Raw genomic sequence first — 23,707 nt, 5'->3', positions numbered from 1 at the left:
CATTGGAGGAGGACAGAGTCAATATAGAGGGGGGGCATGGAGATGAAAATAGGGAACTTTCTCCATTTTCCTTAAATCATACCAGCAGAGCAGCAGCATTGTGTTTTGGCTGTGGCTGTGTTATTCACTCACAGTTTGACTCCTGGCACCATCCATTTCATTTTGCTTCACTTTCTTTTTATTTCAGTCCATGCCCTCATCACAGAACCTCTTGTACTTGTTCCATCCCCCACAGCCAAACATTAGACCCCCACGGGTGCTTTGGATGGGTCTCAGCCTCCTCTGGTGGTCACACACTGAGTACGCGGGTCCTGTTCCAGAACAGGCTTGTAGGAAATGTTAGCTCGAGGAATAATGGATAATAGACAGACCAGAATGGGTGACCACACACATGCTCCATTGCACACAAGTGTGGGTAAAGGACAACTTTGCCCAAATTGAAATGATACAACCATTTAAAAAAACTGACACAGAACAGGAAAATATTGTTTCAACAGAAAAATGCACAATTTATGAACATACTCAATATGCAGATAATTTATCATTGATACTTTAAATGCTGTTACTGGTGGAGGGAATCTTGTTGCAGCTGCTTAAGACTGCCAAATGTGGGATGTAGATTGTGGGATGCAGCAAAGGCTCAAAGCCAGGTGTCGAACCAGCAACCTCTTGAACAAGGATGACTATAGCTTCTGTATATGAGGCACATACTTCTAAGGCACTCTGCTAAACCAGTGCCCAGTATCCTGAATTCCTAATCTGAAAGATTCCTACAAACTGTCAAGTAAATAAGGGATTAGGAAGTAGAAATACTTGGACAGGGAAATACTCAATGCTTCTGTTAGTGAGATTTTAGCTTGTGAAGAAATACATTGAAACTGTTATAACCTACAAAAGCAAACAAAATCAATGATATAAAGATGAACTACTTCAATATAATTATTTTTAATGCTGTAGATTGCTGCTGCTGCAGGGTAGGTCATGGACCAATGTTTAACAGCACACTGATGATGAAGCCTTCTTTTCTTTTTTTTACTGTTTCCCTGGCTCTATAAGTGATTTCTTTGACTGTTAAACAAAAAGAGGTTGAAACACTACCTATACAAGTTCAGGACAAAATCAGCACAGAGAAAAAATGTCCTGCTTTGTCCACAGGGGTTGCCAAAATCAACACAAACTGAGAATTCCTCACTGGAGCTTTTGAGAATAAATGCCTCATAATTGTGCTTTAATAGAGTATCGGCATTTCATTTCACCACTGGTGTTTGCAGTGTTGAAAAATAAGAGAAGTATGTCTATAAAAAAGCACTTTCTAAATTAATGTCACCATTTTTTGAAAACTGCATTCAAATGATCTTGTAGTCCCTGTGAAACTAATAAAAATATGCGTTATGGATAGCATTCATTTCTTTTATGTTAGCTTTAATGCCAATAGCACCACAAATTAAATTTTACCCACACAAGCATTTTTCCCCTCCTGACTTTTTCATGTGTATCAGACAAAAACTCTGTGATCTTGAAAAACATTGACAGATGAAACCAAAACTTTCTGACTTGACAATGCTAGAGAACTTTTTTTTTTTTAATTAGGATGAACTGACCCATTAACAGACTTCAACATCTCCTGTCATACTGATTTAATAACATGTGTTTCTGTGAGATAGATGATGAATGACTGCATTAGTTGTTTTAGCTGCTCACTGTGAGTACGACATTTGTCAACAATAATTTATCGTCTCTGTAAAGCAGGGCTGGACTCTGACAGCCTATTACTGTACAACACAACCATCTGTAACAGTAGCTTTATAGACCTGCTTGGCCAACACTAGCAGATGCAGAATGCGTCTAACAATATGCTCATAATGGCCTGAGGATGCTGTGTTTGGACCATGTTTGGATGAAGTGCAATTGACTGTGGGCTTGTCTCTGTGGACTGCTGAGCTTTAATGTAAATGTGATAGCATCAGTCTGGTCAGCTGCTCACTAAAACAAGAACTCCTAGCCAGCGTGGTCTCAACATCGCCTACTCATATGTGCATGAGTGTGTGCGATGAATACACTCACAGAGGGGGCAGTGAGAGGATTACAGAAATAGCTTGAGTGTGGGTGTTTCTATATTTTTCTTTCTCTCACGTGGTGGCTGCTAGTGTTACCTCCCCTGTGTTCTGTTTATGCTTCTCTCAGAGGAACCAGAATAACTGCCTCTAAGTCTAAGATTGATACAAATAGAAGTTAATCCAGTTTTTTTGTCCTGACAACACCAGTGTCATTTTATGGCTATTAGCTGTAACAGTGGGCACATTTTTTTGCTCATGTATGGATGCCTGTGTGGTCCTTTGGGAGTGTTCTAACAACAGGAATGAACATCAATCTCCATTATACCACATCCCTCCCTCGCATCCTTCATTCCTCTATGACTCTTTAACTCCCTCTTTTTCCTCATAGCATTTGTCTGTGAGGTCTTACTCTACAACCAAGCAGGTTCGAAAAAACAGCAGTTGTAGTGTTTATCTCGTCATCGTTTCAAAGAGAGACAAAAGATCTGAAGGCTCGATAACATGCTCTCAAATGCATTAAAATTGCAGAGACGGAGAGGGAAAGAGGGAGAGAAGAAAGAGGGGTGTTGTTAGATTGAATGACAAAAAGGAGCAGTGTTGTGACAGTGAGCAGCTGGTGTTTCCGACTGTTGACAAGCCCAGTTTTTGTGTGCTTGTGTGTGTACGTGTGTTTGCGCACTTGATGGAGACAGATTGTCCTGTGATTGTTCATTTCTGAGCGGGGCGCTGCTCATAGGGGTTATTGACGGCATCTGCAGGGGAAAAGGAAAAACATGACAAATGGCACTCAACCAAATGTCCCACTTCATTTCCCCCTTCAACAGATTTCTGACTGATCCGGTGCAAAGGCCTGAAAGTCAACACGTTTCGTTCTTAGCAAGATAGAGACCGGGTGGGAAGCTAATTTGAAAGCTAATCTGTGGACAGTAGATTCAGAGGGATGTTCAAATCAAATCAAGATATTTGAAAACAATGTTTACTGGTTTGGGTCTAATTGCTGGGTACGCCATGCTAGTACACTCTGTTGTAAAGTCAATACTTTAACAGTGTTGTAATCCCTCAATGTATTAATAGTTTTTTTGCTTGCAAAGGTCCTGGTAGCAACTGCTGTGCTTAGTATGGCAGTAACATATGCTGTGGTGCTTTCTATCCGAGTGCAGTGCACCATGTAACCTTCATGCCCTCAACTCCACCTGTGTTCACTGGAACATGTAACAGCTTCCCATGTTGATCCCACAAATTAACTCTGCCCATGTGTGTTTGTGTTTTTGCGTTGTGCCACAGGTCGAGGTCTATTAGCGGAGCATCCTCCGGCCTCTCCACCAGCCCCCTCAGCAGCCCACGGGTAAGTCAAGACCAGTGCATACAACATACAGGTTTGACCCAGTTCTCAGGTATCTAGTTTATTGCCTTCAGGGAGAACGATCATCCAGCCATGGCTGATCCTAACTCAGTGCTGTTTATGATCGCTCGGGAAAATAAAGAGTCACTCCTGAGACATTGCAGGGACTTCTGACCTCCAACAAAGTGCTCAAAGAAAGTAATATCTCTGTATCTCTCAGCATATGCAATATTATTCAGTGATTCTCTGAGATATGGTACATTTTTCCACTCATTAAATTTTAATCCATTATTTAAGTTGCAAGGAGGCAGGGATTCATAATAATAAACTCTTCATTTCCTGTATTAGATCAGACTTTATTTACATTATCCAGTTGGATCTTTAAGTAAAACATACTGATTAAGTTACACAGGAGGATGTGACAGCATAGAAAACTTTCTCCTCCACCAAAGCCTCTTTTTCTTCATCCTTTCGGCTTATCATCCCCCCTCTCTCTGTTTCTTCTGCGGCCTGAGCTCTGAGGAAATCCAGCTCAGCGAACGCTTCAGAAAATCCCACTTTTCTTGCTCAGAGCTGGGGAGCTTGTAGTCAAACTTTTTCCAGCTGACTAACCTGAGAAGGCTCGAGATTAGCCTGGGATCCTAAGACGAGCTCCTCGCAGCCACACAGGTTCTTTCAGGCTGATCTGAAAGGGAAATTGATTTCCCAGACCTACTCAAAGCTGGGATTGTGCTCTCAGCAAGGGGGTCCATGTGGGGTTATTTTCTCAGATTTGTGTCTGGTAAAGAGGAGGCATGTGAGGGGAAATGATGCATCATTGGAGGCCACAATTTCACCATTACCAAATGAAACAGATCGATACACCTATCTGGAGACTGGAAGCTCTACAGCAGAGAGACCTTGATGGTGTTCCCTTTGATTTTGAAACAGCTCAGATTGTCATCACAGCTGGCCAAATGTCTCTCACACATGTCTTGGTTTGACTATTTTCTCCATTTGCAAAGAACGGCATGCTTTTATTCAAGAGAAGTCAACTTTTTATGTCCTTTGTTTGACCTTTTTTGAATTATGTGTAATCCTTACTGTCTTGTTGTTTGCACTTCATTTTTTTTCTTTTGCATGACTCACAGTATGATCTAACTGCATGTTTCTTCTCTTTTCTGTCTTTATTTTTTATTTTTTGCAATGCCTCAATCTCTCCTGCGTATGTAAACACCTCACCTGCCTCTGTGTTCTTTGTCTACCTCTACTTCTGGCTGTGTGGTTGTTTGATCTGCCACACTTTCTCCTGCTTTTTCTGCGTGTTTGTATGCCTGCATGGGTCCCCATGTGTTTTCCTTTGTTTTCCTCTCCTCCTCCACCTGCTCTGGCTCTTGGCTGTGTTTTTCTATGTGTCCCCACACTTTGTCCTCTACCTCCAGCCTGTCAGAAAGTTCTGTGTGCCACCTCAATCCCCAGACTTGACACAGTCCCCTAACACGAGCCCCTGCCCATCCCCTGAGCCCCTTCCAAACCGCACAGGCCCCCGTATCTCCACCCCTAACTCACTCGCTCCGAACAGCGAGCCCCTGCCGGCAGCACTCAACAAAACGCAGACGCTTCCTGCCAAACCCAAACTTGCCCCGAAGCCTCTACAAGCCACACGATCCAACCCGCTTCCTGAAACATCCCCAGATGAAGCATCTGCAGCCAAATCAGAGACCTTTGCTCCCTGCCAGCCTCCATCGCAGCCACCCTCCACCTCCATGCCCCCTACCCCTACTTCTCCTCTCTCCCCCTCCTCCCCCTTTGCCCCTACCTCCTCCCCAAGCTCTCCAATCCCAAACAGCCCCCAAGTACGGCGCTCCCAATTTGCTGCCAACCCCCAGCTCTCTGTGCCCTTCAGCCCTGTGGTGCCGCTGTCACCCATCCGGCTGCATCACTTTCACCCAGTGGCGCCGGTGCCTTCTTCTCTTACTGACCACCCACCCAAATCTATCCCCCTCATACAGGTCACCCCTCACCCCTCCCCTCGAGGTAGTCCCCTCCCTACTCCAAAGGGCACCCCTGTGCACACCCCCAAGGACAGTCCATCTGGGACTCCCACCCCAACGCCGCCCCCCAGCCCGTCCATTGGAGGCTTACCTTGGAGGACGCGCCTCAACTCCATAAAGAACAGCTTCCTGGGCTCACCTCGCTTCCACCGCAGAAAACTCCAAGGTACAAATATTACCTCTATTCTCATTGTCAGTGATTTTTTTTTCCTATGAGTCTGACCCATGACCCTGCTTTCACAGTTCCCACACAAGAGGAGATGTCCAGCCTCACACCAGAGTCTTCCCCAGAGTGAGTACATGCTGAACTTTTTGAAGCCAACACTCCTGTCATAACTTTGCATAACTTGTCAGCCCCTCAGTCACTGGCTCAAACTTGCTCTCTCTTTATAACTCGATGGTTTGGAAAGTGCTACATCCATGAATGTTGATTTTGTGCCTGTAATGACCTGGGGTCTGGTCTAGGTTGGAGAGGAAGCACCGTAACAGGCGGTAGTGGGTTTGTTATGAGGGAGGGAAGGTAGCCCCTGTGATGTCGCAGAGTTCCCAGGGGCCTGATAACTGAAGGTTGGCCTAGATATGCCTGTTTGGTTGGCTGGCTGTCTGGCTCTGCCATCTCCATCTGGCTGGGAAGAACAGTCTGGCTGGAAGGAGTTGAAGAGCTGGCTGGAAAAGACCTTCTCTCAGCACACACACTCACACACACCAGCTGTAACAGGCTTCTTACTGCTAAACAATGGGCAACTAAATGTCACTGCAGATGTTGTAACATTGTTTAAGTCTGCATATTAGTATTTGTTTATTTTTAAGGGGGAGATGTTTATATTTTTACAGAAGTTTTAGTCTTCCAAGTCCATGAACATTTTAAAGAACCTCATGAATTATTTAAATGCTTGGAAACAGGAGTCCATATGGCTTATTAGTGGGTACAGGTACACCTGAGCTGAAGCCAGTGGTAAATTCTTCCACCTCTGCCCCTCCTGGACCTACAGTTCTGTTCACAGAGAGGCTCAATTATCTCAGTCTCTCTCTGTCCATGTCTCTGCCTCATCCAGACATCTCTCTCTCTCTCTCTCTCTCTCTCTCTCTCTCTCTCTCTCTCTCTCTCTCTCTCTCTCTCTCTCTCTCTCTCTCTCTCACACACTCACACACACACACACACACACACACACACACACACACACACACACACACACACACACACACACACACACACACACACACACACACACACAAACACACACACACACACACACACACACACACACAGTTTCATGCATTTGCACTTATCCAGTTGCACATGAGGTGAAATGTCAGAAAACTTTCCTCCCCTGCACAGTTTTAGCTCATTCCCCTCGAGGTATCCGTTTGCTCCAATCCATTTCCCTAGAGCTTTCAGAGAGGGAGAGAGAGAGAGAGAGAGAGAGAGAGAGTGGGGGGAAACTCACCTGCTTTCCATTTTTTCAGGATGAGTAGAGAGATGGTTAAAGGAAAGGATGGACGGAAGGATGGGTTTGTGAAATTGAGAAGCAAAGGAGAAGAAGGAAGACAAAATGATGCAGCAAACAAAACAAACTTTTAGCAGACATTCTTTTTATTCCTTCTTTTATTTCCCCACAGACTTGCCAAAAAATCCTGGTTTGGTAACTTCATCAACCTGGAAAAAGAGGAGCAGATCTTCATCGTCATCAGAGACAAGCCTCTCAGCTCCATCAAGGCGGACATCGTTCAAGCTTTCCTCTCAGTAATGACCACCTTTCTTGCATAATTTCTACTTATCCCTTCTGCCCTCTGCCCCCCTGTGCTCCAGCTGTTTCCTCTACATCTGCATATATTCACACTGTAATATTACTTGTAGTGTTTGCTTTCTGATGCAAGACATTGCTTTTCTAACAGCAGCAGTGATTGGCTTTGCCATGAAGATGCTTCTTGCTGAGTGTTTGCTAACATGCTTCTGATTTGTGTAGCAATTCAGCAAACTGCTTGTGTTCAGCGCTTCTGTTTTCCCTCTGACTGCAGACTCTCTTGAGGTCAATGGAAAATCAACAGAGAGCATTGATCATTAGCATATAGATGCTTTGCCACTAGTACTGTGTATTGGGCATGTCTGCATGTTTGTGTGTGTATTAAGATGTATACTGAAGGAAACTGAGAAATGGCATAGGCTGTATCTGTGTGTGTGCTGTATTTATAATAGTGTGGTTGTACAAATACATGCAAGACTAGGGCAACATGAGGCTTTTTCAGAGAACCTGTAAGAGCAAACATTGAGCTGTGGTAGTTGATATTCAGAGTACATAATTGAGAAGAACCTCTCCTCACCCCAGTTAGATTTAAGAAAGTCTTAGTAAATGCAAACTCAGCCAGTGCAGTTCGATGTTAAATCTGTTTCCCCCTTCCGTGGAGGTAGCTATTTTCTCCTCTGGGTTATGCTAGCTGCTATCTCAGACAGAAGATTGGCACCTGAATCAGTGGAATTATACCTCTCAGCACACTCACATTAATGGAATGTCAAACCCTCTCCAGCACTATGGGTGAAACATGACTATTTGGGAGCTCACCTGTTCATCAGGCATACAAATTCATTTTGGAAGGGAGAGTGCAGTGTTGGTGGATGACTCAAGATTACATTAGCTTAAGTCTCCCTGGCATGCACGGCTACTCCCGAGGCATTAATCTCCTCAGAGCTTCAACTGTGGCCCGCTAGTATGTGGAGTGTATTTTAATGAGGTCTATTCACCTCATCATATTTAAGGTGAGAAAAATGTAAACACCAATGCTCCCTAAGTATAATCCCATTAGCCGCCTCTTTGTATTGCCTCGTTTCATTCATATCTCCACCTCTTTGTCCATTTTTCCTTAACTGAATCCTCTACTTCATTTCTCTGCCACCAGATCCCCAGCCTGAGCCACAGTGTGATCTCTCAGACCAGTTTCCGAGCAGAGTACAAGTCCACAGCAGGGCCCACAGTCTTCCAGAAGCCGGTTAAATTCCAGGTGGACATCACCTACACAGAGAGCACAGCAGCCACCAAGGAGAACGGCATCTACTCTGTCACGTTCACCCTGCTCTCAGGTCAGGAAAAATAACTCCCTTCCCATCCACTTTTTTTTTTTATCTGCTTACACTACATGCATATGCAAAAATGTTTGGTGCCCACTGGACAAGTCACCAGTCTATCAAAACTCATCATGTCTCAAACTAGTAGGGAGGGGAGAAGGGTCCTCAGACATCAATGTGTCAGTTCTACTTCTGCATGAAAGTATTGATGGAGAAAGGTCTCCAAACATTTAGCTTAATTTGCTCCTTTTTCAAAAGTGTAACAGAGTAAGAGCTAGTTTATTTTGTAATGATTTAAACACCAATCCAAGAAAGTTTCAAATTTACTGAAATGTTAATAGAGAGCTATGATAGGATCCAACCTGTGTTGGTCAACTAACTTGTTGTTAAAAGATAATTTTATTTTGGTGTTTAATGTTGATGCAGTAACAGAGCAGCTGTCTTAATCAATGAGGAGTATGAAATACAGGAAATTAAGTTAAATTATTTTATTTTTCAGCTCTATTCCTGATGATAACTACATGATATGCATGGTGTTAGGGCCTGTGTCCATTAACAGTGCTTTTTTAATACTGGCAAGCCTATTTTCTCAAATTAAAAAATGATAAAAGCAAACAAACATGCAGTTGAGCATTTTAGTCCTCAGCATCTGGAGTGCAAAAATGCCTCCAGCTTCAATTGTAGCTGTCATCACAGCTGCCTCGCTTGAAAATAGTTCAACTTTTAGAACACTACTGCCCTTGTCAGTGTCACTTCTCTCTCACCCACCAAACAAGGTTAAGAAAGGTTGAGTTCTGATATTTACTTTGTCAATAACAATGGAAGAGATCTACACAGAAAATAAACTAAACTCACCAGAATTAGAGCTGTTGCTAATGGTGTCACAAAATGTCTATCAATTGTTTTTACATTTCCTGTGTGCAGTGAATGTGGTATGAGACAACTTCTTTGACCTAACAACAAGTTAAGTGTTGGTGAGAAGTTCTCTAAAATTGAGGTTGTGGGTGCTGCCAATTCAAAAATTGCTGTTAGTGGACACAGGCCATCATGGGGTCAAGACAATTGTTAGCTGACAACAGACTAACATCACATGCATATTATGTATCATTACCCAGCAGGTTGTATCTCTGTAGAAAATATTACAGCGTATTGAATGCTTTTGATCTAGGGTAAAAAAAAAAAGACCATTTTCAAGAAGACCCTCAAGGATGTGACACACCTCACGCACTTTTTTCCCACTGGGTCTGAGACCTGGAGTGCTAGGACCCTGAGACATCTGCAGGTGGACCTTTGGAGCCTACCAGGGGAATAATAACCACATCAAACTCTCACACATCCACATTTGTATTTAACATCCAGCTATTTGGAAAGTTGGAGCATCTTGTGGAAAAACTGACACAAACATGCAAAATGAGAAATTTCCTCAGTGCAGTAAATGTGGTTAATATAAGTACACAAAAGAAGTGTGCCTGTTGCACAGGAAGGTTGAGTGCTCTCAGCAAGACTGGAAATGAGTTCCCTAAATCGTAAGGCACATGTTTACTCCAACAAAAGAGGGTGCTTTGAATTAGATTAGATTTGAATCCTCCGCTTGTGGATGAGCTGAAAAGAAAGAGTGAAGTCCAGACCTTTAAAGCTATGAGAGAGAAGATCAGAGGGTAAAGTTACATTCAGGGTTTCTGAATAGCCGGTGTGCCATCTCATCAGGTTTGCAAATACCTGTGGAAATTCAAGCTCACTAGTCACTTTGAGTAGTCTAGAAAGACATCTTCTCCTCGTCAAGTGGCAATCCACAACAAACTGATTAAATTAAACTAAACTGTTTGTATCCAATATGGCAGAAGTGCTGCTTCCAGAGGTGGGTGTCTTCAAACTCACTGCCAAAAAGAATGGCTGCCTAAGGATTTTCAGAGTTCTGACAATCCTTACTGCTTGATAAGATTTTCTCCAAAAACCTGCCTGAGCGTAACAAGATGAGGTCTGGTTATGCAAGATTATATACTATGCAATCATGCAAGCATTCTTAGCCTTGCAGAAACACATGCATCCCTCTTTTTCTTCTTTTCCATCTCACACTCATTTTAACAATCACATAGCCACACGTATACAGACTTGCGTGGGGGGTACATTTGAGCTGAATGGGGGTGTAATTGTGGCAGTTTGAAGCCTGCTGGTTCTTCCATGTCACTGACCTCGTACTGTAAACAACAGACAGCTGGTGGGAGCTTAGGGTAGCACTTGTCTGGCTTCTTTTTAAAATCTCTGGCTTTTTGCAGCTTTTCCAGCTCACACAATGGGCTTGTGTGTCCCTGTGTGTGTTTCTTATCACACTTAACTTCTTCTTTATATTTTTCTACATGCTGCTGTCTGTCTTGTGCTTCTACTGCTATTACTCTTAAGATGCATCTGGTCATAAAAATACTTCCTCTGTGTATGCCTTTGTTTAGGACCCAGCCGGCGCTTTAAGCGAGTAGTGGAGACAATTCAGAGCCAGTTGTTAAGCACACATGACCAGCCTGGGGTCCAGCAGCTGTCTGGTGAGTAGGAATTCCTATTTTATAAAAGAAATACTTCAAAAATCTTCTCCAAAACTCTTCTCCCTCACCCCCTTACGCCTCATTCGCCTGTCCCACCCTTGTTGGGGATCCTCTCTCACCGCTGTAGCTGAGCTAAATCCTGCCCTCCTTTTTTGCTGCGCTTTAAATTCCCTGAGCCACTCTCTCCGCTTCTGGAAACGGCATTGTCCTGGCATTTTCCTTTTTTTGCATGCCCGCGCCTCGCTGCCATAATCGGGTGGGAGTTGCTATCGAGCAGCGGCCGCGGGTCAAATGTTGCCTTGTTGCCCTGGCAGTGGAGATTAGAGCAGAGGTAGGGTAAGCTGATTTGCATTCTGCTACTTCTGCTTCCAAGAATGATTGTAGGAGCTTGTCACCATGGCAACACCGCTGCAACTCAACACATACTCCCACAATGCACTGCTCCGCACAGCCACACCATACCTGACAAGCCCTCTTGCTCTTTCTCTCTCTTTGGTGCTCGTACAATAGGACCCCGTCTCCGTTTTTCTGTGTCCAGCAGCCTCTGAAAGCTCCAGGCAGATAGAAAAACCTCTGCCAAACATCTCAATCAACATGTAACCTCTTCACCTGTGAACTTAGGGACAGCATTACAATCTCCTCCATCTTCTTACTGGTCTCAGGGTTGACGTCTTTCTTCAACAAAGTGACTATTTCCCAGTCTGGATGATGACAATTAATTTATAACAGGAATCCGTCTCCTCCTCTTCTGCACTCAGCATGTCCTTCCCTGTGAGTCACTGCTCTGTTTGTGTGCATCTCAGTCGACATCATCTTGACAACAGCTCCACCCTCTGGTCAGATTGGGAAACACCACCAGCCTACAATCCTTAACATTCCATTCATAACTAAACTCTTAGTGGTTGTATGTTTGTGTCCTTTCGTTCTTCTCTAAAGACATTTACAAAGTGATTCAGATCAGAGGACTAATACTTGTCAGATATGGCTGGATCCTGTGCTCTTTTATACTGTAGATTACAGGGGATGCTAGTATTACTCTCATCCATACTGCTGTGATGCCCAGCAGTCTGTTGTTATTGCTGTGCCGCAGAAAGTTAACCACTTACTTTAGATCTTTTTTTAAAGATACTGAAGAGGGATCTGAGGAATGTTGAATCACATTTCATTTGATCAGTCAGGTCAAATGAAATATATATTTTTATGGCACATTAAACATAGTCTAAGCTAACCAATGTGCTTCACAGATTTAGGCAGATGAAGGACATTCAAAGGACAATTAAATGACATCTAAAAGAAACATCACAGAAGACATCCGAAGTTACACTGTGATGTTAGTAATTAAGTTGATGTAAGTAATCAGATAACTAAGAGAGAGCCAATCAGTGGAGCGGTTTTAAGTGTTTGAAAATTTCAAAACAAACTCTCAAACGTATGAGGATCAATCGTAAGGTAAAGATAATAAGGAGATTGCTTCTGCATATAATGATAATGATAATAATAATAATAATAATAATAATAATGATAATAATAATGATAATAATAATAATAATAATAATAATAATAATAATAATATAGTCGTTATTTTACTATAGACTGTATAAAATCAAGTCAATCAATCAATCAATCTTTATTTATATAGCGCCAAATCACAACAGTTGTTATCCCAAGACTCTTTACAAACAGAGAAGGTCTAGACATACTCTATGTTATGTTATTAACAAAGACCCTACATCAAGACAGGATAAGATCCAGTCCCCTCTTACAGACAGGACTCAGTCTGATCTCATCTTAATCCACCATGAGCAGAGCACTTTGCAGTATTAAGCTAATTACAGCAGCAAGGACAAACTTCCCTTTAACAGGCAGAAACCTCAAGCAGAACCAGACTCATGTTAGACACACATCTTCTGAGACCGAGATAGGGTTGGTGCAGATGAGGGATTGAGGGAGATGATAGTGATGAAAAGGATTGTAGTAGTTGTAGCAGCTGGAAACATGGACGCAGTCTCAGTGTTGTCACCCTTTAGTTTCTGAAGAGATGTTATGAGGCCCAAAGATGGTGGTCACCATATTGGAAATGTCGACTGTCTAACCCTAGAAACTGGAAAGAAGGTGGAGTGTCAGCAACAGCTTTGCTGCCTGGCAAACAGCTTCAACTCACCCACCTGTCAGTCAAAATCAGCCATGCCCCTTACTATAGTTTATTGTACATAACTCATCAAAACAGAGGAATGATAACCATAACTCAGCACTGTACAGTTTTTAAGAATGAAGAAATCAGGCACTAAGACCGAACTGTAATCTTTCACCAGGCTTTAAACATGTTCAGTTCAGTAAATGGGCATTTTATTTTGGGCTCTAATGGGGTTTCCTTGGCATTTAGAGCTAGTCTCAGGAGGACACTGGAGGAACAACAGTTTTTTCTACTTCCCCATTGGCTTCATTTTTCAACGTCGGCTGTTGCAGCTTGGTTTTTACAACACTTTGAAGGATGAAAATTACTCATTGAACTAAAGTGAATGGTTAGCAAAAGCAGCCTTTTACAGAGTATATCTATTTATCAAACTTAAATGAGGTTTCAAAAATCCCCCAAAGGTTCCTTTGGGTAAGATTTATCAAAGGAGGACTGGGCAGTGGACTGCTGATTTCAAGAGGGCCGAACAGTACCACTTCAACATTTTAGACATCTTAAAGTAGATCTGATCAGGTTTAAATGATTGCTTTGGGTTGTTTCAGCAGCAATGTCTAAGAGGAGCTCTTCAGAAATTCTTCCAAAATTAATTCTTTTGAAGATCTACTGAAAGTTATAAGCGGTTCCTTTAGAGAACCTCATCATTCCAAAATGTCAATAATGAAGCCCTGCTGTGAACCTGCTATCAGAGCTGAGTATCAAAAGTCAATACTAGCTCTCTTAACCAAGGTCAGACTTAATTAATTTCATGACTTCACACTATCGGGGTATCTCACAGTGTAATATGAATCTTTAAACAGGTCAATATTTGCTTGGCAATAAATAAAAGCATTGTTAAGCTCTATTTTCTCCACCCCCTCCTTTCTTCGACCTCCTAACACACCTTTAGAGCTACCTGACCACAGGGCTGTTAAAAGAAGCCAATAGCTGTAATTAAGAGTAGAAATGGCTTTGCATACCAATGTGTGTCAAACAAAAGGCTTCATCAAGTCCTGGTCATTATGTCCTCTAATCAGCTCCAACAGCAGTGTACCTGAGTGCCCGGCTTAGGGAGACAATAGAGAAAAGGAACAATGAAAGAAGGGTGGAGGAACGTAGTGAGCAAACTTCAGGACTACAGAGGATAACCATTCATTCAGAGGCTGTGTCTCTGTCTCATTGAACAGCTAACATCATTAACTTTCATGAGTTTACCGTCAGTTTGAAAATGTGAAGCTTTGGGTGGAGTTCAGTGACTAAATGTGGAATTTTTCACACATGAGAAAGTAAAAGAGAACACGAGGGAGACGTTGGCTGCAAACATTTTCCAGCTGGATAATGGAGCGGGCAGAACCAACCGTACCACAGACACACAGACACACAGACACACAGACACACACACACACACACACACACACACACACACACACACACACACACACACACACACACACACACACACACACACAAACAAAACAATAAAATCACCTTAATTCATTCATGTTTTGATGAAGTCTGCCCAATTTACCAGACAACTGCAGCCAGTTTGACTGGCAGAGTGTGCACATTGTCATTTTTGCAAATGAGGCTTTTAGAAACACAAACAAGCTGTAACAAAAACCACGCTTCCTAGCAGCATAAACTCTCCTGTTCAGTGTGTTTTGTCGTCTGTTCATCACCCTTCCTTGTGTCTACTGCTGTTGTTACAGCTAATTGTTGGCCAAGACGGTTCTTTCATTCATATGTTTTTTTGTGCCAGGCATCCAGGAACTGTCCTGCTTTAGATGTGTGTTTGCACCAACAACAAAACAGCACTGACTCTTTATTTGTTCAGTGACTCATGTCTGCACCACTCCACCCACATGCAGCACGGCCATTAGGAGTGGGATTAGTTGCTGCATGCACACTGCTGGACACACATGCATTGATACATTTAATAATATTCTGCAAGTGTTAGGAGGAAATAGATATCTATTTTTATTTCACATGTTAAAACTACATAAAGTAGTTGGACTTTTACTTTGAAGAATCTGTAACACGCAGCTTCCCAGTATGTTTGATGTCTTTGGGCAGAATTTGTAGTTGAAGAGTTAAACTAAGAGCTCCAGCAAAGAGATGTGTTGGTAAAATGTTGTAGCTTTTCTCGAGGCAGGCTTAAGTCAACATTATTTGTTAGATTTGCCTCACTTTGTACAATCGCCGGGAGACAACAGACTTCATAATTTACACTTTCCCAGAGCTGCCCTTCAGTGCTTTAATAACATCCGTAACAACTTTACAAATGATTCGATCTGCCAAAATGAGAAGAGACGCTCATTCTTTAACTTTGTCTTGAAGCATCAAGCTTTCTCATGGTCTCCTCTCCATCATCTGCCCTGCTTTTGGCTGGCCAGACCTGCACTGGAGCGTAATGCTTACTTGTTGTCATCATAGAGCTTAGCTACAAAATAACTTCAATTGAGTATCATTCAGCCTCTTAATTTGCTCCATCTGTTAGGTTAAAAAGACACTTGTGTGTTTTCATTGGTCGTGCTGACATGTGCATGTTTTTCAGGAACTTAGACATTACAATCTCAGCGTGGCTGCCCCAGCAGTTCTCATCCTTGCTGTCTGCCTGTCCTCCTCCTCCTCCCCGCCTCTGCCTGCTCTGTCTTACCCGTGTTAGTGTCGTCTCTATCCTTTGTTCATTAGTTTGTTTGTTCTCTTTCTTCTCTTTTCCCCCTTTTTTTTGTCCTCTCCTCTTCCACTCTTTGTACCTAGGCAGCCCATTGAGTAACTTCTTTGACGTAATAAAACAACTTTTTTCAGACGAGAAGAACGGACAGGTGCCGTACTCCTCTGGCACACCCACCAAGCGCTGCCCCTCGCCCATGCATGTCCGGAGGCACGAGCCCGAAAACAATGACACCAAATGCCCCACAGCGGGCCGAGACAAAGCCAGGTTGTCGCTGGCATCTGTGGGGACGCCGGAGGAAGCTTAAAAACCAATTTCAGTATCTCTATGAGCCAGAAGAACAGAGAGTATCTTTGTTAACAGCTGGATGTACATAATCATTTATGGACATTTTTTTAAGATGAAATTATTTAGATAGAAATATATTAACAGAATCAAAGTGATATTTTGCAAAGAGCATACTGCACATCCATCACAAACACAGTCCTGTCCTTCCTTACATTACCCACCATCATCATCCCCCCCGTACCCTGACCATCAATCACCTGTGCTGTGTTTTCTGCTCCCGTGCTGCTAACCTGTGTGATGACCTGACTTGTTTCTGATACCAGGAATTATCCAGAAAACCTATTAAGCCCCTCCTCCTGCTCCCCGTTCCGCCAACCCTCCTTCAACCAACCCCTCCACCCCTTGAGCGTGCAGAGAGATACGGACATTTATTGACGGAGGACTGCTTTTAGAGGTGCGCCGCGAGGGTGGGGGTTACCATGGAAACAGACCCTTCATGCAGACTTCTGCCTTCATCTCCCTCTGAGCCCTCTTTTCCCACCTCTGGCAGTAGAAGTAGATGAAAATACCTTTAGTCCCCCCCCCCTCCCTCCCTACCCTCCCATCTGAGAAACACACAAACACACACCTGTGCACAAGTAATACACACATCCTGATGAAACAAGAATGCACACCCTCCTCTCCAGCCTTTTCCCCTTCTCAAGGAGCATTCATAATTTGGAAATAAGCATTTCACAACGAGACTCTTCACACACAGAAAACATAAAGATGCATACACGCACAGGTCCAGTATGCACTGAAAACTCTGGGATGTTTGAACAAAAACATGAACAACGAAAAGAAGACACACTGACTGATTCGTAGGAGGAGAGAAGGGGGAGGAGTTTCTTGGACGCCCAAACAGCCGACGTGGATGCTTGCTGGATTGTATTTCTTTGCTTTTTAATGTACTTTATTTGTGAAGAACTGGGTTTAAAATACTAACTGAATTTATTAGACTTGACACTATTGCTGCAAAATGGACTGGAATTGTGATTTCAGAGAGGAGCAGGGTGAGAGCAGAACAGGGCAGAGGGGGTCAGTGGGTGAGATGATATGATAGTATGGGGTTGGGGGGAGGGACGTGGGTGGGCATGTGGGTATTTAAAATGAATGATCTATTCTGTTGTACAGACTGATATCATTTCTTATGTAAAAAAAATGAAATGTCTAGTTGTGACACTATGTTTAGATACCATAGGGTCGGGTTGGTAAACCTGCGCCTGCCACATCAATGTTCTTTTGAAATCTTCTGTGTATTTTTGTTACATGATCATTTCTGTCTCTGTTTGAATGACCTAATAATGATCCAAACATTCCTGTTTGTGTAATCTGCAGCACTTTGTCTTTGGGTTTTTCCATCTATACCTCTCTCTTAGACTCACATACCAGCAGTAGGAGTAGAGGAACAAAAAAATGATGACGTGATAAATGCAACTGTGGATATTTTTGTATTTTTGTCCTTATTTATTCATGTTTGTTCATCTCACTGTTGGATTTCCTAATTTATTATAACTTGGCTATTTATATGAACAAAGCTGTTAGGTCAGTTGAATGTTATTTATTACCCTCTTGTGTGTTCGTAAACGGGGCAACATTTGAAGAAAAAAATACAACTTTTTTTTGTTTTGAATTTAACAAATTATGTGAACATGGACAAATCACAAATTCTCTTTTCCCTGACCTCTGTGTGGAGGGAAAGAGAACTTGTGGGAACTCTTGGGGAAAAAATGATTTACCAGTAATTTAAGAATGTAGTCTTAGCCTCTTTTTGGAGAGGGAATATGCTCTTCTATTGATATTTGTCAGTTTCATATTATCGTGCTTGTAGGCCAGGCCTGAGGAGAAGGACGCCACAGATCCTGATCTTCTTCTTCTCTTTGTAAATAGACAGACAAACCGTGGGGGTTGATTGTCTTCTCAACCGTGCTGGGGATTCCTGCTCTATGCTTTTAGCTTGTATTGCTGTGTGCATGTCAAACATGAGCTTTTCTTTGCATGGCTTTAGTGTTCATATTCCATGCCAAACTCTCTCCTTCTCTCAGCCTTCATTGCTCCTCTCTCTCTCTCTCTCTCTCTCTCTCTCTCTCTCTCTCTCTCTCTCTCTCTCTCTCTCTCTCTCTCTCCACAAAATCTACCTTTCAAAGTTTTAAACTCCCCCTCTGCTCCTTACTTTTCACCCTCTCTGCTTTTATTTTCAGCCTTCTTATTTTTTATTATTCCCCACACTGGCTAAACTTACCCCTCCTCCCTCTCTCCTCCTCCTCCTCCTCATATCTTGTGCACAACGTCTTTGAACGATGCTTCCTTTACTCTGTACCTCTCTCTGGAAGGCTCAGAGGTCTGAGCTCTCTTCACCTGTTTGGGTGGAAGAGGCGCAGTGAGGGGATACCAGTACACAAACACAAAGCAATACCCTATTGTTCACCCTTCTTTCTGTTTTCTACAATGGGAAGCTAGCAGCACCAAGGACATGTGATCATTCTGAGGCCCAGAGCGGGTCTGTTGACAGAGCAGGAACAAAACTGACTGATGTAATCCCCATATCAAATAACTGTGAGCATCTTCAGTGCTGAAACAAATAAACTCATTAAGCTATGGTGTCTTTGTTTAACTTCTTTGAGCCTACATGTGTGGGTAAGTGTGGGCCTGAGCCAAGGATATGTTTAGGGTTTTCTCAGTGGTAAACTATATACAGTTACAATTATTTAATGTAGTTATACTTTTTCTTGTCATTATAATGTTCTCACTATACCTCTCTTGTATTTTCTTAAATTATGAACTTATTTTACTCATTTTATTGAACATGTAATGACTGTTATATGTCGTAGATCAGTGCATGTGCAAGTCAAAGTAATCTTGTATTATAGGTAAGTGCATACCTTCCTACAAAAGCAATACATGTTTGGAATAATGTGCACAAGTCAAATGAAAAAGCTTGTTTACCAGGTTTATTACAATACTCAGCATTAAAGCAGACATTATGTCATCCAAAATCCCATGTCTGGTTTGGCTGCTGTACCTCTGTAGAAGCATTAGAACCTCAGCATACATAAGCTTCATGAACTGTTAATGTACCTGGAAAAAAACAGCTATGCAAAAGCAATTTTTTAACAATAATATTATTAATTTGCTTGGATTAAAAAACAAAATAGAAAGGGAACACCCCGATAAATAATCTCACATCTTTTTTCCTCATTAAATAGAAAATGTCCAAAATGTCCACTCTTCACTAAGTGTTCTGCTTCTGCGGTCATACTTTTTAAAAATAGAAAATAAAAACATACAGTTACATCAAAAGTATACTTGTTAATCCAAAGCTTACATCAATACTGGAGGCACAGAGTTTTCCTCCTTCCACTCTGCATTATTAAACTGAAGAGGGCCAAAAGTCCAGCATGGCCCCCTCACGTGGTTCTTTACTGTTTGTATCAGTCTATTTTTTGCTCCACTTAGCTTCAGTCAGAAACAGGAGGGTGTGTTGATCCCAATCCTCCATGACACTTATTCAATTTGCCAGTTCTGTCCACTAGAGGGCAGCAGTGTTTCATAGCTCAGAGCTCTCACCTGTTGATCCAACTGTTGCTTCTTCTTCCAGCTTCCTGAGCCTTGGAGAAAAAGCATCAAATTGTCCAATTCTCTAGTTTATAAACGTGCTGTACACTGCAAAAAAAATGGCAAGTTGGCATTTGTGGCACAAAATATGAAACACTGACATGTTGACAGAATGAGATATAGCACTGGCCAATGTCCCAGTGTCAAAGTTTAGAGGAAGCTGCTTGTCACCAGACGTAGGTAAACATCTGAACTCAAAGTATACAGGCAGCTTTTCAGATATTATCCCATATCAGTGATAAAAGCAGACTTCTGCTCCCACTGCCACGTTGCGCTTAATTCTGTTTTTTATCCTCAGCAGCTGTCTTCTTGTCCTCAGACTCTGGAGGTGACGTGCAGAGAGCGTAGTCGTTGAGCCAGGGTGGCCTCCAGCTCCTCCATCGGTGAGTCTCCCCGACTGTGAACCAGGCTAGAGGTGGAGTTGTTTCCTTGTCGGACAGCAGGAGGTCCTAACAGCAGGGTCCTGAAGGCCTCTCTCTCCAGTAGAGCTGGCATCTGCTGTAAAAAGTAACCTTCACAGAACGAGCTCAACTCTGCTGAACCATGGACCTGAGAGAAAGAGAGGACACAGTAACGGTTAGATGTTGTTGCCAAATGGAGAAAAAAAATTAAGTGCAAAGAAACCTATTGTATCAGTCATTTCAGTTCTTTAGTATTAGTTTAAAACATTTAATTACAGAGTTTTAGAGCATAGTTCAGAATATGATATCTCATTTGTATAGTTAACATAACAGTACAGATTGATCCAGGCCTCTCAGTGTATGTGTTACCTTGGCAGTCTTATAGATGCTGACTGCATTTTCATGGTTGATGAGCTGAGAGCACACGAGTTCACAGTGTCTTTGTAGCACCCCCAGCTGGAACAGACTGGCAGCAGATAATAACTGCAGGACAATACACAAAAACATGTTGACGTTAGAGAATAATGACTTTCATTCAATGTCACAAGGACAGCAGCAGTGAAGGGGGATTTTATCAGCTCTCATTCGTGTAAACTTATCGATAATCATCTGGGTGAAAAAACAGTCAGTAAAACGTTTGCTGCGTTTTATGCGGCCTGTAAAAACGTTGATCTACAATGAAGAATATGAGTTTTTGAGAGAAATTTACTTAGCAATAGGTAATTGGATGCTGTTGTGCTTTGACTAGTTATAAATAGGGCGCTACAGGGCATTGATGCGATCATGAAGTAAGAACTCCATTAAAAATATCTGAGATGCTGTAAATGTACACTGCAATCATAAAGCATCTCAAAAAGTCAAAATGTTCTCACTGTGAGAAGCGGAATGCAGGAAACTACAGTGTAGGTGCATATGGAGAGGCACAGTGGGGCAGAAGGTGGTGTTTTCATGAAGATTCATGGACTCTCTACCAAATCCTACACTTTCAGTTCAAAGTAATCACCTCACAACAGTCATGTTCTATCACCTCAGAGTTAATTACACTGTCTGCACTGTGAACAGCTGGGATATGACACATATGAAGTAATGCTCACCTCCAGCAGCTCAGGCACGTTTACTTTCAGGGACTCTGTTCCTCCACAGTACAGGTATGACATCATTATCTGCAGAGGTCAAAGGTCTTGTTTAGAGCCAGGTCAGTACAGTAGTTGGACTAAATGATGTACACAGTATGTCCAATGACAGGATGACCAATTATGTTTCCAGCTTTTTAATAAAGTAACGTTGACCAAAAAATTCTCATCAGGTAGTAAAGAGGTCTGTTACCTGGAAAATGCTGTACTTGACATCACTGATCTCGATCTGCTTGTTAGGGCCTCCATCTGGTCCAGATGACGCCAGCAATGACTTGAATCTAAAAGCAAACAAAGAGTACAGACGCTTAGAAAAGTCATGAACCAGGCTGTGGGTGATTGTATGTTCCTGTGTGGACTGTGCCCTCACCTGTCTGAAGCTGTGATCAGAAGGACTCTGTGACCGTAGAATGGTTTCCCCTCAACCACGAACGTCACATCTGACATTTCCTGGTTATTCAGGAAGTGAGGGTCTGTTGGAGATCATAGAAGCACCTCATTACAACTTCATTCCCTTTGAGTCTGAACACTCATCCATCACTTGTGTGTCTTATCAAAGTAATCTTGGCTTGTTAATATTAAGCCGTTAGTGTCATCTACTCTAAAATCAGAGCTATTTATGCGTCCGAGTCATAGTTTGCTTACCCAACTGTGCTGAAAGAGTTGTCTTCTTATCAGGGACGGCTGGGAGAGGTGCCGGGCCGAAGCAGTGACTAAAAATAGTCGCCAACTGCTGAATGATGGCATCGTTCTGGAGGAAAGTGACAGAGCAGGGAGGGGGGAGTTATTTCACACTTCTAAACTCAGGTCTTGCTGATAACATGAGGAGGAGAACAAGCAAACACAGTTGATGTTTCATTATACCTTGGAAGTCCGTAAGATGTTGAACATCAGGGGCAGGCCTACAGTAACAAGCTCCCCACAGTAGTCCTCCTCTCTGATGGTGGTGAACTCTCTAAGGAGAGAGAGTGTTACCCCTGTCCTGGACTGCAGCTGGGCACATCGCAGAGATTCCAGCCACACGTGTAGTTTCCATGGGACACCTAGGAAAGAAGAGAAATAAGTACGTTAGGTTTTCAAATAAGGCACATTTCAAAAAGTAAGCAAATCCTCCTCTTGCTGTCTGATAGGTACCTAAGGCTCTCAGCTCCATGGTGACATCCAGGTATCCGTGCTCAGCACTGTAGTAGCTAGCCTCTTGCAGAGCCTTCATCCTAGCCTTGCAGAGTCGTGCTATAGCTACCTCAGGCTGAGCCCCTGGTCCGGAGGAAGGAGTGGGGAGAGGAGAGAGAGGGAGGAAAGGGCATATCCCGACCTCCTCACCCTCCACCCCCTCAGCTAAGATCTCCTCCAGAGACAGGACATCCTCTTTGACTTGCTGGGGCTGAGTCAGTAGCTTTCTCAGCACGTTTCTGACAAGATAAATGAGAGGAAGAAGGGGACAAAGAAAGAAGACAGGGAAGGAAGTGAGGGAAGAAAGCAAAAAAGGCATTAATAATATCCAAACTGCAACACATACTTCCATTTCTGTGACCCTGTAGCCTCCTCTCTGATTACATAATCTGTCACCCTCACGGTGGAATGTGAAGTGTTAAGTCTACATTGTGTTCACACATCCACACAGTGAACAGGTGGAGAGGTTTACACTGCCAGTTGGTGTTCAAAGACAGATGGACTTTGAGTAGAAAGAGACCCTTTCATACTGTCAAGGTCCTGAATGTTACCACATGATAAAAGGATAAATCTTCGCTAAAAGCTTGAGCACAGACGCAGGTCAGGTATGATAGATAACTGACTTAGTGTTATTTTTTTCTGCATTACTTTCTCCTCTGTAGCTCAGAGGCCAGAAGCAGACAGTATGTCAGGAGCATCTGTTTACAACACGCTGTCTTCAGGTCAGACTGAGCACTACATACCTGTGTCCGTGTGCTGCTGCATGACTGAAGCAGTTCATGTCTTCATAGAGGGATGAAGTCAGGGCATTTCCATCGTGGGTCTTTGATAAGGGGTCTGCACCTCGAGCCAGGAGTAAACTCACCATCTCATAGTTGCCTGAGAAGCAAATATACAATAAATTACATTCAGCTCTTGAACATATAAATGAGACATAAAAACAATGAACACCACTAATATCTTAGTATCCTCTCCTCCTTTTATTTTCCCTTTTGTCACTACATTCTATATGGTCCTTTTAAAGGGGTTTTAAAAGCCTGTTCTATAATTCATCAGCGTATTATCCTCTTGATGTCTTCTTTCTTTGCTGTATAGTGGTTAAACCCACAAATTACCTTTTACAACTGGGGCAAATTTTAATGACTCTATCTCATGTTTTCAAACAAACAAACACATTCATATCA

General features: G+C 42.6%; 2 protein-coding genes across 4 annotated transcripts in view; one reads left to right on the top strand and one right to left on the bottom strand.

Annotated features, from left to right (window-relative positions):
* The window catches only part of LOC117815097 (serine/threonine-protein kinase BRSK2), a 194,449-nt gene extending 175,645 nt beyond the window's left edge, over positions 1 to 18,804 (top strand). For 2 of the 3 annotated variants that reach the window (XM_034686790.1, XM_034686791.1), the window contains 7 exons: positions 3,342 to 3,402; positions 5,391 to 5,598; positions 5,676 to 5,724; positions 7,053 to 7,176; positions 8,328 to 8,508; positions 10,941 to 11,030; positions 16,009 to 17,230. In XM_034686790.1, the coding sequence (XP_034542681.1) occupies positions 3,342 to 3,402; positions 5,391 to 5,598; positions 5,676 to 5,724; positions 7,053 to 7,176; positions 8,328 to 8,508; positions 10,941 to 11,030; positions 16,009 to 16,181 (886 nt within the window). In that variant the 3' untranslated portion in view covers positions 16,182 to 17,230. Of the gene's footprint in view, positions 1 to 3,341; positions 3,403 to 5,390; positions 5,599 to 5,675; positions 5,725 to 7,052; positions 7,177 to 8,327; positions 8,509 to 10,940; positions 11,031 to 16,008 lie in introns of all 3 variants that reach the window. The other variant, XM_034686792.1, reaches the window with a different exon arrangement.
* A 330-nt stretch (positions 18,805 to 19,134) lies between these two features.
* abtb2b (ankyrin repeat and BTB (POZ) domain containing 2b) overlaps positions 19,135 to 23,707 on the bottom strand; it is a 42,542-nt gene continuing 37,969 nt past the window's right edge. Inside the window, exons 9-17 of the mRNA XM_034686803.1 lie at positions 23,267 to 23,402; positions 22,485 to 22,762; positions 22,215 to 22,393; positions 21,996 to 22,101; positions 21,721 to 21,823; positions 21,544 to 21,631; positions 21,312 to 21,380; positions 20,587 to 20,700; positions 19,135 to 20,365 (exon numbers count right to left, since the gene is read on the bottom strand). Coding sequence (XP_034542694.1) covers positions 20,132 to 20,365; positions 20,587 to 20,700; positions 21,312 to 21,380; positions 21,544 to 21,631; positions 21,721 to 21,823; positions 21,996 to 22,101; positions 22,215 to 22,393; positions 22,485 to 22,762; positions 23,267 to 23,402 — 1,307 coding nt within the window. The 3' untranslated portion in view covers positions 19,135 to 20,131. The remainder of the gene's footprint in view (positions 20,366 to 20,586; positions 20,701 to 21,311; positions 21,381 to 21,543; positions 21,632 to 21,720; positions 21,824 to 21,995; positions 22,102 to 22,214; positions 22,394 to 22,484; positions 22,763 to 23,266; positions 23,403 to 23,707) is intronic.

The sequence above is a fragment of the Notolabrus celidotus genome, chromosome 6 (genome assembly GCF_009762535.1).
Source record: "Notolabrus celidotus isolate fNotCel1 chromosome 6, fNotCel1.pri, whole genome shotgun sequence".
Lineage (NCBI taxonomy): Eukaryota > Metazoa > Chordata > Actinopteri > Labriformes > Labridae > Notolabrus > Notolabrus celidotus.
The sequence above is the reverse complement of the archived record's forward strand: the minus strand, read 5'-3'. Positions and strand labels throughout refer to the sequence as shown.